The sequence below is a fragment of the Bubalus kerabau genome, chromosome 1, assembly GCF_029407905.1.
Source record: "Bubalus kerabau isolate K-KA32 ecotype Philippines breed swamp buffalo chromosome 1, PCC_UOA_SB_1v2, whole genome shotgun sequence".
Classification (NCBI taxonomy): Eukaryota; Metazoa; Chordata; class Mammalia; order Artiodactyla; family Bovidae; genus Bubalus; species Bubalus kerabau.
Genome location: NC_073624.1, coordinates 132,471,728 through 132,487,584, shown reverse-complemented (window position 1 = coordinate 132,487,584; position 15,857 = coordinate 132,471,728). Strand labels below are relative to the sequence as shown.

Below are 15,857 nucleotides of genomic sequence, written 5' to 3'. Positions count from 1 at the left end.
CCAGATTTTGTTTAAAACCAGCACAACATGCTGACAGACAAAAGGCAATGGGTACTTTGAATAATAATGCAACAATTCTAAATAAAATATTTGTTGGGTCCAGGAGCATTATTTTAGAGAATAAACATTTCCCCAGAATTCATTCCAGCAGGACAAAATTGGTTCAAAACTAGGAACTCTATTATGTAATTGGCTAGAGAAAACTCATATAATCATGTCCAAAGATTTGAAAAGGCATGAGATAAAAATCAGTAGCTATTCCTAATTAAGTAACAACAGAATAGGAGTAACATGATGCAAATACTTCTCACATCAGAAGCTAGTATTTTTGCCACATAATTGGGGAAACAGAAACATTCTTGTTAAATTCATCATTTTTATTGAACAAGGTTCTAGTTGGCAGAAATAGATGCCTTTCAAATACTAGTGAGGTGTATGAATGATCAAGCTGACATCCCAGATCTGTGGGGTTCTTAGGTTGAATATTAAACAGGACATCTGGCTGGTCATTTGGAAATATTAAAGAAGTTTGACTCCAGCCTTATTCCTTAGACAAAAATGTGAGCTGAACTAAAGATTGCACATTAAAAAGAAAACTTAGCTTTAGTGTTAGAAAATGTGGAGTACATATGATCACTATCTAAATATAGAGGTAGATACTTTTTAAAGAGAGCACCTTTCTAAGCAACATAAAACTAGAAGAAAGATTCTTCTATAAAGCTATAAAGTTTCCACGTCAAAAAGAATGTGAAAGCAAACATGAGTTCAGAATAAAATATCTGCCAAGCCTGATGCACGAGCGGGTTATTTCCTCTGCACACTTGCTCAGGGGTGTATGTGCAGGGTGTTTGTTGCAGCGGTTTTAATGCCAAAAGACTAGAAACAATCTAAACTTGTACTAGTAAGGTACTAGTTTTTAAAAATATGGACAACACGATCTGGCATTTGTGTACAATTTTAAAAGGCTATGTACTTTAGATATGTATGTATCAGTAGTGGTATGGGAAACACTGCCAGTGTACACTGAGATGTGAGAGCGGCTGTGCAGAACAGGATGTGTGTGCTCTGGTCTCTTGTATTTTCAGACAAGCACACCAGTATACATCTAGCATTTCTCTAGGGTAGTGAAATGATTAAACAGTGACTTCAGAGAGGGGGTTTGTGCTGGGAGGAAAGCTTTCATCATGTACCTCTTGATACTGTTGCAATTTTGTGCTGTTTCAATGTTTTCAATTGTTACTTAAATGTTTTTCCCTTTGGTTTTAGTGGTGATCTCTCTACTCATTAATCTGGGTAGCCCCATAAAGGAAGTGCGCAGGGCTGCCATTCACTGTCTCCAGGCTCTCAGCGGAGTGGCGTCCCCGTTTCATCTGGTCATAGATCACGTGGTTCCTAAAGCAGAGGAGATCACCTCAGACGCCACCTACGTTGTTCAGGTAAACTCAGTGGCAGAGAAGATGGAGAGTGTGCAGACCGTTGTGGACACGTGAGCCTTTCTCCCCTTCGTTGACGTTCTGCTTTGCAGGGCATTTGATTGGCTAAGTCATTGAATTTAGAAACTGATATGTCAATATCTGCACATCTTTATCCCCTAATCTTAAAAAGATAGCAGTATCATGTTGTATTTCTGCTATCTTTTTACTGGCTAAAAGACCAGTGTTGGTAGTAAGCTACCAGACGGGTAGTGATACCATTTCCTATTCAGGTTTCAAGGAGAAATGAAAAATCGTGAGCTGTGTCGCATCATTTGGGAAAGCATCTCCCTGAGTAGCACATGGAGCCCCCACCCCTTTTTCTTTAAGCCAGTTTCCTTTTTTGTATCCTAGGACTTGGCAGCTTTATTTGAGGAACTGCAGAGTGAAAAGAAGCTGAAATCTCATCAGAAGTTATCTGAAACTTTGAAAAACCTCCTTTATTGTGTATATAGTTGCCCATCTTATATTACAAAAGGTTTGATGAAAGTACTTCAGGATACCAACAATGAGGTATGTGTAACTTAGTGGGCTGTATCCATTGCAGGTGATGTTAGTGAAGATTATTTTAACTAATCATGTGTGTACAAGACTGCGTGAGAGTTATGTATATACACACCCAGGCGTGAATACTTTCATATTAATGTGAAAGAGAGAAGAGCTGAGGTGGAGGAAAAAGATACAGAGTACAAAAAACAAGCAGCAGTGCATTTCTGTCCATTTTAAAATTGTGTGTTATCCCTGCCTCTTCATTGACTTGATGTTAAATGATTTTTAAAATCACAGGGAAAACCGATGACAATGCATTGATGAAAAACAGTTTGTGTTTATTCGCAGGTGAAAATCTCCACAAAATAATAATATTTTAGCATAAAAGTCTATGTATATTGCAAAATTGTTTACTCTTTTTTAAAATATACATGGCTGTACATTTCTGGAGAGGTGGGGGTGAGAAACAGAGCTTTCTCTATGGTTCCAGGGAAGCCTGTATTACAAAAGAAAGAGGTTTATGAACCACTTGTGTGATGGTTTGTGCTTGTAAGCCAGAGAAAACTGCTCCTTATCCTTGTGTTCCAAAAACTCCTCTGGACCTTACCAGTCTTGGGACTTGACTGCAAGTTGGAGAAGTAAGAGAGGGGTCGTGTTGTTATTTAGTCGCTAGGTCAAGTCTGACTCTTGTGACCTTGTGGACTGTAGCCTGCCAGGCTCCTCTGTCCATGGATTTCCCAGGTAAGAATACTGGAGTGGGTTGCCATTTCCTTCCCCAGGGGATCTTTCCAACCCAGGGATCAAACCCGAGTCTCCTGCATTGACAGATGAATTCTTTACCACTGACCCACTAGTGATGAAGAAGGCAATGGCACCCCACTCCAGTACTCTTGCCTGGAAAATGCCATGGATGGAGGAGCCTGGTGGGTGGGCTGCAGTCCGTGGGGTCGCAAAGAGTCAGACACGACTGAGCGACTTCACTTTCATGCGTTGGAGAAGGAAATGGCAACCCACTCCAGTGTTCTTGCCTGGAGAATCCCAGGGATGGCAGAACCTGGTGGGCTGCCATCTATGGGGTCGCACAGAGTTGGACATGACTGAAGCGACTTAGCAGCAGCCGCAAGCCACTAGTGAAGCCCAAAAGAGGGATAAAATGGAGTAAAAGACATTTCATTACATTGTCCAGGCCAAGAAAATAGATGGCCTGTGTCAGCTCTGTGTTGTTCCTGATGCAGTTTAGGAATTGACAGTCTTGTTCTATGAAGCAGTGTCCCCGAGCTTCTTGGCACCACGGACTGGTTTTGTGGAAGACAGTTTTTCCACAGAAGGGGTGGCGGGATGGTTTCGGGATAATTCAAGTGCATTACTTTTATTGTGCACCCTCTTTCTGTTTTGTGGCCATTTTGGGATAGTGCGCCTTGACTTTAAGGTTAGGGTTCATGCTCCTGTGAGAATCTAATGCCACCGCTGATCTGACGGTAGGAGAAGTTCAGGCGGTAAAGCAAGTGATGGAGAGCAGCTTTAAATACAGATGAAGCTTCACTCACTCGTCTGCTGCTTACCTCCTACCGTGTGGCCCAGTTTTTAATGGGCCCCAGCCCAGCCCTGGTCCACAACCCTGGGGTTGGGGATCCCTGCTGTAAAGGACCAGATAATAACTATTTTAGGCCCTGTGGCTGTACAGACTCTGTTGCAGATGCTCTGCTCTGCCATCATATTGCCAAAGCAGCCTCAGACAGTATGTAAACAGAAGAGCATACTTGTGATTTTCAACAAAATTTACAGAAACAGATGGTCCTCTGAACGTGTCCTGCAAGCCATAATTTGCTGGCTGCTGCTTTAGTTATTGAAGACTTCACATATATAATTTGAATTAATATTAATTATACCAAGTTGGAAATGTGTGGAAAAGCTTAATTTTATTTTTGTAGTCTAAAACTTCAGTTTGTATTTCCTGTTTTTAGAAAGTCTTAGAATGCCCACAGAGTATTACTGCTGAAAGATTCAGAGCTTTTGATTATTACAGACTGAACTGTCATGAGGGACCTGGGTGCCTTAGTTGGATTAATAGCTGTCCTTATGCCTAGGAGGTCATTACTGTTGGTTTTTTCCTTCTGTGTGAAGCTTCTAGTCTTACAACATATCTTTGGATGTTTTTGTACAGCAAGGAAAAACTTGTATCAGTATAAATAACTATTTACTAATAAATTTTCCAAACTTTAGCTGGTGCTTTCTCAGCTGTTGTCAATGATTGAACAACTTTTAGAAAAGAGCCAGAAGGAGCCCACAGCTGTCCTGAAAGATGAGGCCATTGCCCTGCATCTCACTCTGGGAAAATATAATGAATATTCAGCTTCTCTTTTACATAAGGACCCGAAGAGTCTAGATATATTTATAAAAGCTGTGCACACAACAAAGGAACTTTGCACCGGAATGCCAGCCATTCAGATTACAGCTCTCGAAAAGGTCAGTGATTTCTTTCAGAGATTAAAGCATGTTAAGCTTTTGAATATTTGTAATGTTTACTTCGAGAAGATAAAATGGTCTGAACATGTTTCAAAGGAATATGATATATTTGACCCATTTTTGCAAAACTGGATAATGTACATGAGTTATTTAAACTGACAAAATGGGGACCAATTTCATATTGTAAGACAATGATGGAAACATCATTTTTAGAATTCAACTTTGTTCATAGATCTCAATTGCCTTTTTTCTACCTCTAGATTACGAAGCCATTTTTTGCAGCTATAACAGATGAAAAGGTTCAGCAGAAGCTTTTATGCGTGTTGTTTGATTTATTGGTGAACTGTAAGAACTCACATTGTTCTCAGACTGTTAGCAGTGTTTTCAAAGGGGTAAGTTGCAAACTTGTCATTTATTAATATTTACTCTCTTCCAAGTAATGCCATGTTTAAGCCTTCTCCCTTTTGTAATTCCTTTAGGAAGTCAGATATTCCCATTAGCCAGAATCATAGAAAAGTAGGTCATAGAGAAATGCAAAATCAAAGTTGTAAGTCCTCACTATTACTTTTATGGTATGAAATATTTAGTTTTGAACGGTAGGGTGTGTGTTAGTTTAGGTGTTACTCACCTCCTAGGCAAGAACAGGGAGGTATAGTGACTTGATGTTCAACAGGGTCACAGATTATTATTCTACTTAATTTAAGCTGTTCAATGACACATAGAATGGGATTGAGAATCTGCTCATTGGTTTATTTGTATGTTAAAACCTAGCTGTAGATCTGAATAACCACCTAATTACCCTGTGTGTTGCTTTGTTGTGCTTTTTAGGGAAACTTTCTTTCACAAAAATACATAATAGCGTGGTGAAGTCCTAGTATCCAGATTCTGCAGTTCTCAGAATTATATTTTCTTAGATTTCTAAGAAAATTTGTTCTAAGTGGAACAAATTGAGGTACAGAGCAGTGTGATAATGTGCTCCTGCGTGTGTCTAATCTTTATGGAGCTGCTGGTGTATGGAAGATTCCCCAGGAATACATAAGGGATTGTCAGTGAAGTTTCCCTTTGGGTATTGGACTGGGCTCTAGGGTCATAGGGAGACGTAAAATGGGACAGAGATGTCTGCATTGTATCTCTCTAAATCTGCGTAAACTGCTCTAATGGTATCCCATGGAATCCTATCATCACCCATTCCTCCTTAATATTCTAGATTTCTGTTAATGCTGAACAAGTCAGAATAGAACTGGAGCCACCAGATAAAGCCAAGTCCTTAGGCACAATTCAGCAGACGAGGAGGCAGAAGATGCAGCACAAGTAAGCGTGGCTGTCCCCAGGCCGTGAATGTTTGGAACCATCGTGACTTTTTTTATGCCCATCAATGTGGCATAATTAGTTACAATAGTCCGTACTTAACATTGACAGTATTTGCTTTTCTTTTTGTCTCGTCCGGTTCCCAGAAAATCACAAGATCAAGAATCTGTCCAGGAAGTTGGCAGTTCTTACTGGCAAAGAGTAACCCTCATCCTGGAATTATTGCAGCACAAAAAGAAACTCAAAAATCCTCAGATACTGATACCGACTCTTTTTAACCTGCTGTCAAGGTAATGACACTTGCCTTAGATCTGTGAGAGAATAAGGTTCTAATTCTTGCCTGTTTTCACACTCTCTTCTTGCTCAGCTAGTCTGTAAAACAATGCAAGTTGAATACTATAGTTGGAAGATTTAAAGAATGGTTACAGGAACCTGTTTGCCAAGGCCTGAAACTAACCTTCATCCTGTATGTGTGGTAAATGAGCACTCACCTTGCAGCCTGCTTTCCTGCTTTGTGGTCAATACCATGTCCCTGGGGCATCGTTACCTCTGTTTAAGGATGTAGTGTGACACCTGGTTCTTTTAGCCCTGCATCATTAGATAGCCATAGTGTGTGCCTTGCATGGTGGATGTGTGCTCTCGCCTGAAGAAAAATAATTCTCAAGGTTGTCCTCTAAGAAGGTTCAAAATGGGTTGATGGAAAGTTCGGTCGAAAGGAGAGGTCATGGGACATCAGCGCCTGCCTGCAATAGAAGAATCAGCGTTAGAAATCTCACACTGTGTTTACAGACAAAATGTTAATATTTTAGTTCTTCGTCATTTAATACATGCTCTAGGCATTGGTCATTACTGCAGAACTGAAACTGTACAACCCTTTCATTTCCCATCGTTTCTCTTCCGGGATTCCTGAAGGTGTTTGGAGCCTTTGCCACCCGAGCAGGGAAGCATGGAATACACCAAACAGTTAATTCTCAGCTGTCTGCTTAACATCTGCCAAAAACTGTCTCCAGAAGGTGGCAGAATACCCAAAGGTGCGTACTTTGTTGGAAGCAAGTGGGGAAGGATTATCTGCTCTGAGTGTGAATGTACTTACCACTTGGAGATATTTTATTTCTTGCCCTATAGACATTCTGGATGAGGAGAAATTCAATGTGGAATTGATAGTCCAGTGCATCCGTGTTTCTGAGATGCCTCAGACCCATCACCATGCCCTTCTGCTCTTGGGTACTGTTGCTGGAATATTTCCTGTAAGTGTTAATGATCTTAAGGCTTATGCAGATATTTTGGATCTTTTCCTCCGTGGACATATATAGGCGCATATGGTTGGGATTCTGTGGGATTCTGGACCTTACAGTGCAGGTGGACTCCCAGGCCTGCCTCTTTAGTTGAGGCAGTGAGCTGGTTGATCTCTCTAAGCTTTGGCTCCACCTTTTGTAAAGTGGAAAATACAGTAACCTTTACAGAATCGTGAGAGTGGGACTGGATAATTTATGGTTAGCACTTAGCATGGTACTTGGTGCAAGGTAACTCCAGTAAGTGGACTTAAAAGTAATTTGATTATAAACTACCTCAGTTAAAGAAATCGTGTTCCTTATAGAAATACATCATTTAAAGATTTTTGAAGAGGTGGAAATTATTTTCATCTAAGGGATATGTTCCTAACTGATGATTTTTGATTCTTCCATGAGCTTCTGTGGGTCTCTTAATCTACTGAAATGATGTGTAAGATTTAATGTGTAGGGGATTTTTTTTTCCCTTGGTACAGAGTCAGTAACCCTCAAAGGGGTTGATAATCCAGAAACAATGGAGAATCATTGATATTTTTCTTTTGTTTTTATTGAAATATAGTTCATATTGTTAGAAAATCTGCCTGTTAGAAGTGTGCAGCTTCGTGGTTAGTGTACTCACAGAGTCGCACGGCTGCCACCATTATGGATTTCCACAACACTGTCATCAGCCTCAGAAAGAAGCCCCATGTACATTAGCGTTCAGTCCCCATTCCCTTCACCACCAGCACCACCCCCTCTGGCAGCCACCTATCTACTCCTCTGTTCTGGACATGTCCTGTGAATGGAATCGTATAATATGTGGCCTTTTTTGTGTCTGACTTTTTGCACTTTGCATGTTTTCAAGGCTAATCCATTTGGAAGCTTGAATCAATACTCCTTTTATGGCTGAGTAGTAAACCGTTGTAGGACTTTCCCTGGTAGCTCAATGGTAAAGAATCTGCCAGCACTGCAGGAGACATGGTTCAGTCTCTGGGTGGGAAGGTCCTCTGGAGGAGGGCATGGCCACCCACTCCAGTGTTCTTGCCTGGAGAATCCCATGGACGGAGGAGCCTGGCAGGCTAAGTCCGCGGGGCCATAAAGAGTCAGACACGACTTAGAGACTAAACAACAGTAAACCCTTGTATGCGCATTATTTCATTTATCTGTTCAGTAATTGATGGACATTTAAGTTGTTTCCACTTTTTATCTGTTCATTAATTGACATATTTGTTGTTTCCACTTTTTGGCTGTTAATCATGCTGCTGTGAACATTCATATAGGAGGCTTTGTGTGAACGTGTTTTCAGTATTTTCAGTAGGAGTAGAATTGCCGGGTCTATGCTAACTTTAACTTCATGAGAAACTGTCAGGCCATTTTCAAAGTGAGGTCGTTTTGTGCCCACCATGCAGTGTCTAGTTTGTCCACTCTAATTTGTCCACTCCCTCACAGTTATTACCGTCTGTCTTTTTTATTATACTCGTCCGAATCGGTGGTTCCAGATTTGGATTTTGCATTTCCCTCATAACTGATGTTGATCATCTTTTCATGTGCTTATCAATTGTTTATTTGTGGAGAAATGTCTTTGTGCATCATTTGCCTGTTTTTAAGCTGGGTTATATCTTTTTATTGCTGAGTTGTAGTGAATCGTTGATATTTGATCTGCTTAAGATGGAAAATGTTGAAAAATGTGTTTGCTTTCAGGATAAAGTTCTACACAACATCATGTCTATTTTTACATTTATGGGAGCCAATGTGATGCGTCTAGATGATACTTACAGTTTTCAGGTTATCAACAAGACAGTGAAAATGGTTATTCCAGCACTTATTCAGGTGAGTTTTCTGCCATCATTGGTGGTTATTTTTTAATTTTTAAGATTTTACATAGCATGAGATTCAAGTAGTAGTTAATAAATGACATTAAAAGCCTGTCCAGAACGCTCAGGTATCAGTGCCTGTTAAATTTGAGAGTGATGAAGCTAAGGAGTAGTCTTGGAAATAACATCTTTTCCAGAAATATCTATAAACATCCCTAGCTGATTGTGCTGTACTGCAAGGGTATAAATTAAACAAGTACCTTAACATTCTTCTGACAAAGTGAATTTATAGTCAGGTTTTATTTCAGGACATTGCATCAGTTTGATGAGACCCTTTAGGTCTGTGCAGATAGGAAGTTTTAAAGGTACAGTGGCAAATGTGTTAACATACAATTTAACAGACGTTTACCAAGTGTTCTCTGAAATTTAATACACAAAGAGATGACTGAGACCTGGTCTCTAACAGCCTAGTCTCAGGAAGAAGTGAAGACTTTGAAACTAAAAAATAGCCTTGAAGATGAACGGGCATGGTTATCCACTTTACCTCCACTGCTGTTACTTTCTTTTCTCATGTTATTGACCATTCTCTCAGTGACCATACAGAGCACCTTCTCCTTTTAATCTTGGTGTAAGGTTGGTATTCTTTGTGTCCAGCAAATTAACCAGTGTGGGACACATATATAAAAAGGAAAATAGCATTATGCATTCATGTGATGTATGCCAGTGGGATAGATAAACACTGAAGAGTTCATTGTAGGGGAAGGCCCATACGGGCCAGAATGACCACAGACTTTCATAAGAAATGCACCTGAAACTGGTATGAAGAGGGTAGGATTTGTCCTCTGAAACAGCTGGCAGTCCCGGCCTGGGGTTGTGCACAGTGTGTGTGAGGGATGTGGAAAGCAAAGTCGGGTGGAAGTCGGGGCGCTGGGTTAGCTGTTCGTGTCTCTTTCTTCATTCTTTCATTGATTCAGCAGTTGTCTTTCATGCACCCATACCAGATGGTCAGAATTGTATTCTGAAAGCAGCAGGGGGCTGTTGGCTTTGTACTGCTGCACTTGTTAGATTACACTGTCCTTCTCCAGGCATAGCTCAAATCCTGTTTGGTTTTTCTGGACGCCCCGAGAGCAGCCTTGCTCTCAGGGCCTGTCGTTGGCCTCTGTGGTTTTTTCACGGGAGTGTGGTGTCTGGCCAAGACGATATGCCTCCTTCCGGGCAGGGCTCACGTCTTGCACTTTGTGGTCCCCTCTTGGGAACGTTGGAGAAGGCAATGGCACCCCACTCCAGTTCTCTTGCCTGGAAAATCCCATGGACGGATGAGCCTGGTAGGCTGCAGTCCATGGGGTCGTGAAGAGTCGGACACGACTGAGCAACTTCACTTTCACTTTTCACTTTCATGCATTGAAGAAGGAAATGGCAACCCGCTCCAGTGTTCTTGCCTGGAGAATCCCAGGGACGGGGGAGCCTAGTGGGCTGCCATCTATGGGGTCGCACAGAGTTGGACACGACTGAAGCGACGCAGCAGCAGCAGCAGCATCATGGGAACGTAGTTTGTACTCCTTGAAAACGTACTGATTGGTCTTTGATTGTTAGAATTCCTTTGATAACTATCTTGGGGGCACTTTTCGAGTCTACTTAAAGCTTGTCTCATGGCGAGTTGGCTTCTCCTTGCTGTCCCCTGCTTGCTGCCCTGCAGTCTGATGGTGGCGACTCCGCCGAAGTCACGAGGAACGTGGAGGACATCGTGGTCAAGATCATTAACGTGTTTGTGGACGCGCTGCCCCATGTGCCCGAGCACAGGCGCCTGCCCGTCCTTGTCCAGCTTGTTGACACGCTGGGCGCAGAGAGGTTCCTCTGGGTTCTCCTGGTCCTGCTGTTTGAACAGTACGTCACTAAAACCGTGCTGGCGGCCGCCTATGGAGAAAAGGTCAGAGCACAGAGCGGGGTGACAAGAGAAAATGGGAGGTGTTTCACATAGATTTTGCATTACTTTTCACTTTAAACTTGTGGCTGGTGTTGCTTAATGCTCATGAGCTCAGAAGTGCTTTTAAAGGCATTTTTTATATTCTTTGGACCTACTTCCAGAGCCTAAGGCACTGAATATCCTTGGGAGTAACAGGACTTCTCCTGAGGGTGACTGGAATTTAAGAAACAATTGGTGCCATGCTGGGTGGGTCATAGCCCAACAGCATAGGGCTGTACAGGAATTAAACTGTGGCTCATTTCAGGGGGCAGGGGAAGAGAGTCAGTGTTACAGAGGTCAGTGAGATGCAGGTAACTGTTTTGAAGAGCCCTGTTGAGAGAGATGAGGGGGGACTTACAGGTCCAAGGCTGTTTCTAAATGACTTCTTAGACACTGGGATCCAGGAATAGATCTAGAACCTGTGTTAAGTAATTCAGTTCTACCAGCAATCATAATGCAGTTTATCCTGGACTTAAACCTCTTAATTCTTGTAAATTGGCTTTGTTATGTAAGGAGCTCACTATCTGATTCTTCTAGTCATATACATGACCATCCTTATGGTCAGTGTGGAGTGGCTTTGTGTGCTGAGAAGTATTTTTAAAATGTTTCCCTTATTTGTACTTGTTAAGTAATGTAATGGACTGCAAGGAGATCCAACCAGTCCATTCTAAAGCAGGTCAGCCCTGAGTGTTCTTTGGAAGGAATGATGCTAAAGCTGAAACTCTAGTACTTTGGCCACCTCATGCGAAGAGTTGACTCATTGGAAAAGACATGATGCTGGGAGGGATTGGGGGCAGGAGGAGAAGGGGACGACAGAGGATGAGATGGCTGGATGGCATCACCGACTCGATGGATGTGAGTTTGAGTGAACTCCGGGAGTTGGTGATGGACAGGGAGGCCTGGCAATTCATAGGGTCGAAAAGAGTCGGACACGACTGAGTGACTGAACTGAACTGAACTGAAGTAATGTAAATTTGAGAGGTACAGTTTTATTACTTCCTTTTCTCTACACAGGATGCTATTTTAGAGGCAGACACTGAATTTTGGATTTCCGTCTGTTGTGAGTTTAGTGTCCAGCATCAGATCCAAAGCTTGATGAGCATCCTTGAGTACTTACTGAAGCTTCCAGAGGAAAAAGAAGGTAGGTGTAAGTCAGATGTTAATTATTGTTTGATCTGGAAGCTTGAGAGAAGCAGAAGATTATGCACTGTATCCTCAGAACCCATGGCATGTCTTTAGAAGGGTTTTTTAAAGTAAGTCAGTAATTTATATGGCTGTCACCTTCTCAAATCTTTGTAGAAAACAGTAAGTAGGATTTCTACCTGCCATTCCTCAAACGTTGGTTTTTGTGTCTCTGTGCTGGTATGTGAGCTGTGGAGTGTTCTGAGTGGGATGAATTATAGTAAAAAGACAGCAAGTTAGTAGGACCTTACTAGCTGTATCTTAGCTTTCCATTAAAATGCGAGCCATCTGTGGTGACAGGCTAAGTACAACAAAGCCTGAATTTTGATTCCCCATCTAGGACAGTGATTTGTAAGTGGCCCACCAGTAGACACATACCCCTTTTATATTCGATACATTTGAGTGTGGAATTTTACAGAGTTTAAGGACAAAGGTCCTCAACTTTTAGTTTTAAATGTTGAAGGGGAGGGATGACCCTCCTTCAGTCCGTTGTGGGCCATCAAAGTACATGCCTCTGTGGCTTCAAAAATGGGGCATGGAGCCCGTTTAGACTCTCTTTGCAATATCTTTGTCTTCCATTTGTTTGTCTCAGTTACCTTGTTTTTTGTTTGTTTGCTTTTGTCTTATATACTCTATTCTCAGGGCTGTTGGATATTTTATTTGTAAATATATCTTTCACTAATTTAGAAGAGTAAAAAGTGGATATAACAAATTTTTTATATATATATATTTTATTATATATATATATATATAATAGCGCTTCTCTGGTGGTTCAGACAGTAAAGAATCTGGCTGCAATGCAGGAGACCCAGGGTTGATCCTTGGGTTGGGAAGATCCCCTGGAGAAGCAAATGCTATAATACCCACTCCAGTATTCCTGCCTGGAGAATTCCATGGGCAGAGGAACCTGGCAGGTTACAGTCCATGGGGTGGCAGAGTCAGACATGACTGAGCAACTAACACTTTCACTTTCTTTCCATGTATATTATATGGATATGTTTAGTAATATACATGTATTTTATGCATAACAGAGTTCTCTCTAAAACTTGTATGTATTTACCATGCTCATTAATATATGTATCTATACACTAAAATATCAGGTCGAAGATGAGTGAGGTCACTTGTTCGTTGTTCTTTTTCAGAAACCATTCCCAAATCAGTATCTAACAAGAGCGAATCACAAGAAGAAATGCTACAGGTCTTTAACATAGATGCGCACACTAGCAAGCAGCTGCGGCATTTTAAATTTCTGTCTGTGTCCTTCATGTCTCAGCTCCTGGCTTCCAACAATTTTATCAGAAAGGTGAGATGTTCTTTAAATGTATTTATGATATAATTTTGCTTGTTCTGAAAAAATTGTGATTTAGGCTAGTAAAAATAGCTTGGCAAGTCTCTCATGGAAACATGAGGCATGCCTATAATAGAAAACAAATAGTGCTGTTCACTTCAACATGAATATGTGTTGGGCACGACCTACTAAGACTGTGTATGCATAAACCCTGTGGCTCAGCAGTTCTATCCTCAAATGGTACATACCTGCAGAAGTATGAATGTGTGCACCCAAAGACATTGAAAAGTATGTTAATGGTAGCATTGTTGATGGCGCCAGGACTGGAACAGTCCAAGTGTCCATCAGCAGTGGGGTGGATAAAGGGTCATCACTGGACGCGGGTGAACCTCACTGACACACGGTTGACACTCATCAGTATAACATCGAAGGAAAGAAGGCAGAAAGAATGCATCCTGTGGTTCCTGTCATATTAAGTTCAAAAACAGGCAAAACACACTTGTGGTTTTAGAAGTAACAACGGTGTCTATCTTTGGAAGGAGGAGAGGGCAGGAGTCGGGGTCAGGTAGGGGAGGAATTCTGAGGTGCCGAATATATGCTGTTTCTTTACCACATATAGTGAGCTCTGCACACACTATTTGTGCACCTTTCTGTTTGTGTGCTAAACTTTAAACAACAAGAGAGAAAGAAGTACATATGGAAACAAAACGAAGACATGAAGAAACAGAAAGAAGAGTCAGGGTCATGACCAGGAACACAAGAATGGCTGAGCATTTGAATATCTCTGTCCTTATAATGCATGATCGAGACAGGAAATCTGTGATCACTGAAGTATTCAGACAAACAGCTTAGTGAATTCTGTACTTACTCATGACTTAAGGACAGTGATCATCAGCATCATGAGGTAGGTGGATCTCCTTGGCCTGATAAAGACATGGTTTATACCACACTTCATAATGAGGCCTGAACGTGTGCCCATCAGAGCTTGGAACAAGGGTGCTCTGGGTCACTGTTCACACTCAGCTAAAGGAACAAAGTGTAAGAATCAGAAGAGGACTTGACAAACTTGCTCAACTAGTAATTAGCTAAGCAAGCTTGCTTGAGAGTGACCAGTGTAGACTGCTTGTGTCAAGCAGAGTCGAGGACAGTGGCGGTGCCTGATGATGCGAGTGGATCCGTGTGACTGGACATCAGCTGGCCACACCCACGTGATGTAAAAAGCACTTCTCATGTCGGGTGGCACCGTGTGACAGAGCGGGGAGAGAAGTGCGCGAGCCCTAGGTCTGGTATGATTTGTGCCAAGTAGGGGGAAAGGCTCACGTCACATAAAGTTAGATTAAACAAAAGGTAGATTAAAAACTTCAATGTGAAAAGGAGTGCTTGGCACTTTGAGAAGAAAATCAAAGAAAACAACCAGAGGATGGAAAGAAGAATTTCTTAAAAACTTTAGTAAAAAGCCACCATAAGCAAAATGAAAAGAAAACCACAGACTAAGCTGTTTATAAGTCAAGAGGCATCTGTTTCTATTAGAACAATTGGCAAGAAATATGAATTCACTGAAGAGGAATCTCAAATGGCCAGTGAGATGAAACGACCTCCTTAGTAAGAAGGAAAATGCAGATGAAAGGGGATGCCACTGTGATGTTATCAAACTGGCAGAAATTTTAAAGTTGTTAGTACAGGAAGCCGCAGGGCTATGGGGACACGATCATTGTTCTGTGCGGGGTTGGGTAGCGGGACTCGGCACTGCCACTTCAGGAAGCGCTGAGCAGTGTCCCATCAGGGTGAAGGTGTTGGCCCCTGTGATCTAGCAGTTCCCTTTCTCTACAAAACTTGGCTAGGTGCTCAAGGAGAAAGGTTCTTTTTAGCGCTGTCACTAAAGGAAAAAAGGATGAGGGGGGTGACATAAACTAAATATCCACAAAGAGAGTGAATGAATAAGTTGTGATACATCAGGAGGAATAGTGTGTGCAGTTAAAATAAGTGAACTAGAGCACCATGACTCACTGTAGAGAGACCCCCCAAAATCGAACGTCATCAGGGAAAGCGTGTTGCTGCCTGCTATGTACTCTCTAATGACATTTAACTGCAGGTTGAAGTTTGTGGGGCTCGGGGTGGGAGGAGATTGGGATTAGAGAGCAGTGAAGTAGGGATTACAGCTGTACCCTTCATGTTTATTAACATCTTAAAATTAGATACAGGCCTCACAAAAGATTAACATTTCATAAAATTAATAGGTAAGTGTTAAATCATTTGCCGTATTTTTTGAATCTGTAGTACTTTATAGATAATATCTATAAAATGTAATCAAAATAAATTAAGGGAAGTGGAGTTAATACAGTATGATGGGGGTGATTTGGACCTGATTAAGTTGTAATATCAGAAAACACTGGGAAGTGAGTTGAAGAATTTCTGAAGTTTCACTTCACTTACTTCAAGTGATTTTTCATCACTGACTTCCATATTGTTCTAATGAACATATGTCCATATTGTTCTTCTTTAAAAATCAGGTAGTTGAAAGTGGCGGTCCTCAGGTGTTGACAGGCCTGGAACAGAGGTATGTTCCCTTTCTTTCTTTAATTTGTATTTGGAAATAATTTCAAACTT

The 15,857-nt window shown here is 41.5% G+C and overlaps 1 protein-coding gene across 2 annotated transcripts in view; it reads left to right on the top strand.

Annotated features, from left to right (window-relative positions):
- Nucleotides 1-15,857, top strand: part of HEATR1 (HEAT repeat containing 1) — a 51,005-nt gene that overhangs the window by 26,152 nt on the left and 8,996 nt on the right. For both annotated transcript variants that reach the window (XM_055588909.1, XM_055588904.1), the window contains exons 21-33: nt 1,267-1,436; nt 1,827-1,985; nt 4,185-4,427; nt 4,688-4,819; nt 5,635-5,738; nt 5,882-6,025; nt 6,648-6,766; nt 6,861-6,982; nt 8,705-8,833; nt 10,514-10,744; nt 11,795-11,921; nt 13,105-13,265; nt 15,761-15,807. In XM_055588909.1, the coding sequence (XP_055444884.1) occupies nt 1,267-1,436; nt 1,827-1,985; nt 4,185-4,427; nt 4,688-4,819; nt 5,635-5,738; nt 5,882-6,025; nt 6,648-6,766; nt 6,861-6,982; nt 8,705-8,833; nt 10,514-10,744; nt 11,795-11,921; nt 13,105-13,265; nt 15,761-15,807 (1,888 nt within the window). The remainder of the gene's footprint in view (nt 1-1,266; nt 1,437-1,826; nt 1,986-4,184; nt 4,428-4,687; nt 4,820-5,634; nt 5,739-5,881; nt 6,026-6,647; nt 6,767-6,860; nt 6,983-8,704; nt 8,834-10,513; nt 10,745-11,794; nt 11,922-13,104; nt 13,266-15,760; nt 15,808-15,857) is intronic.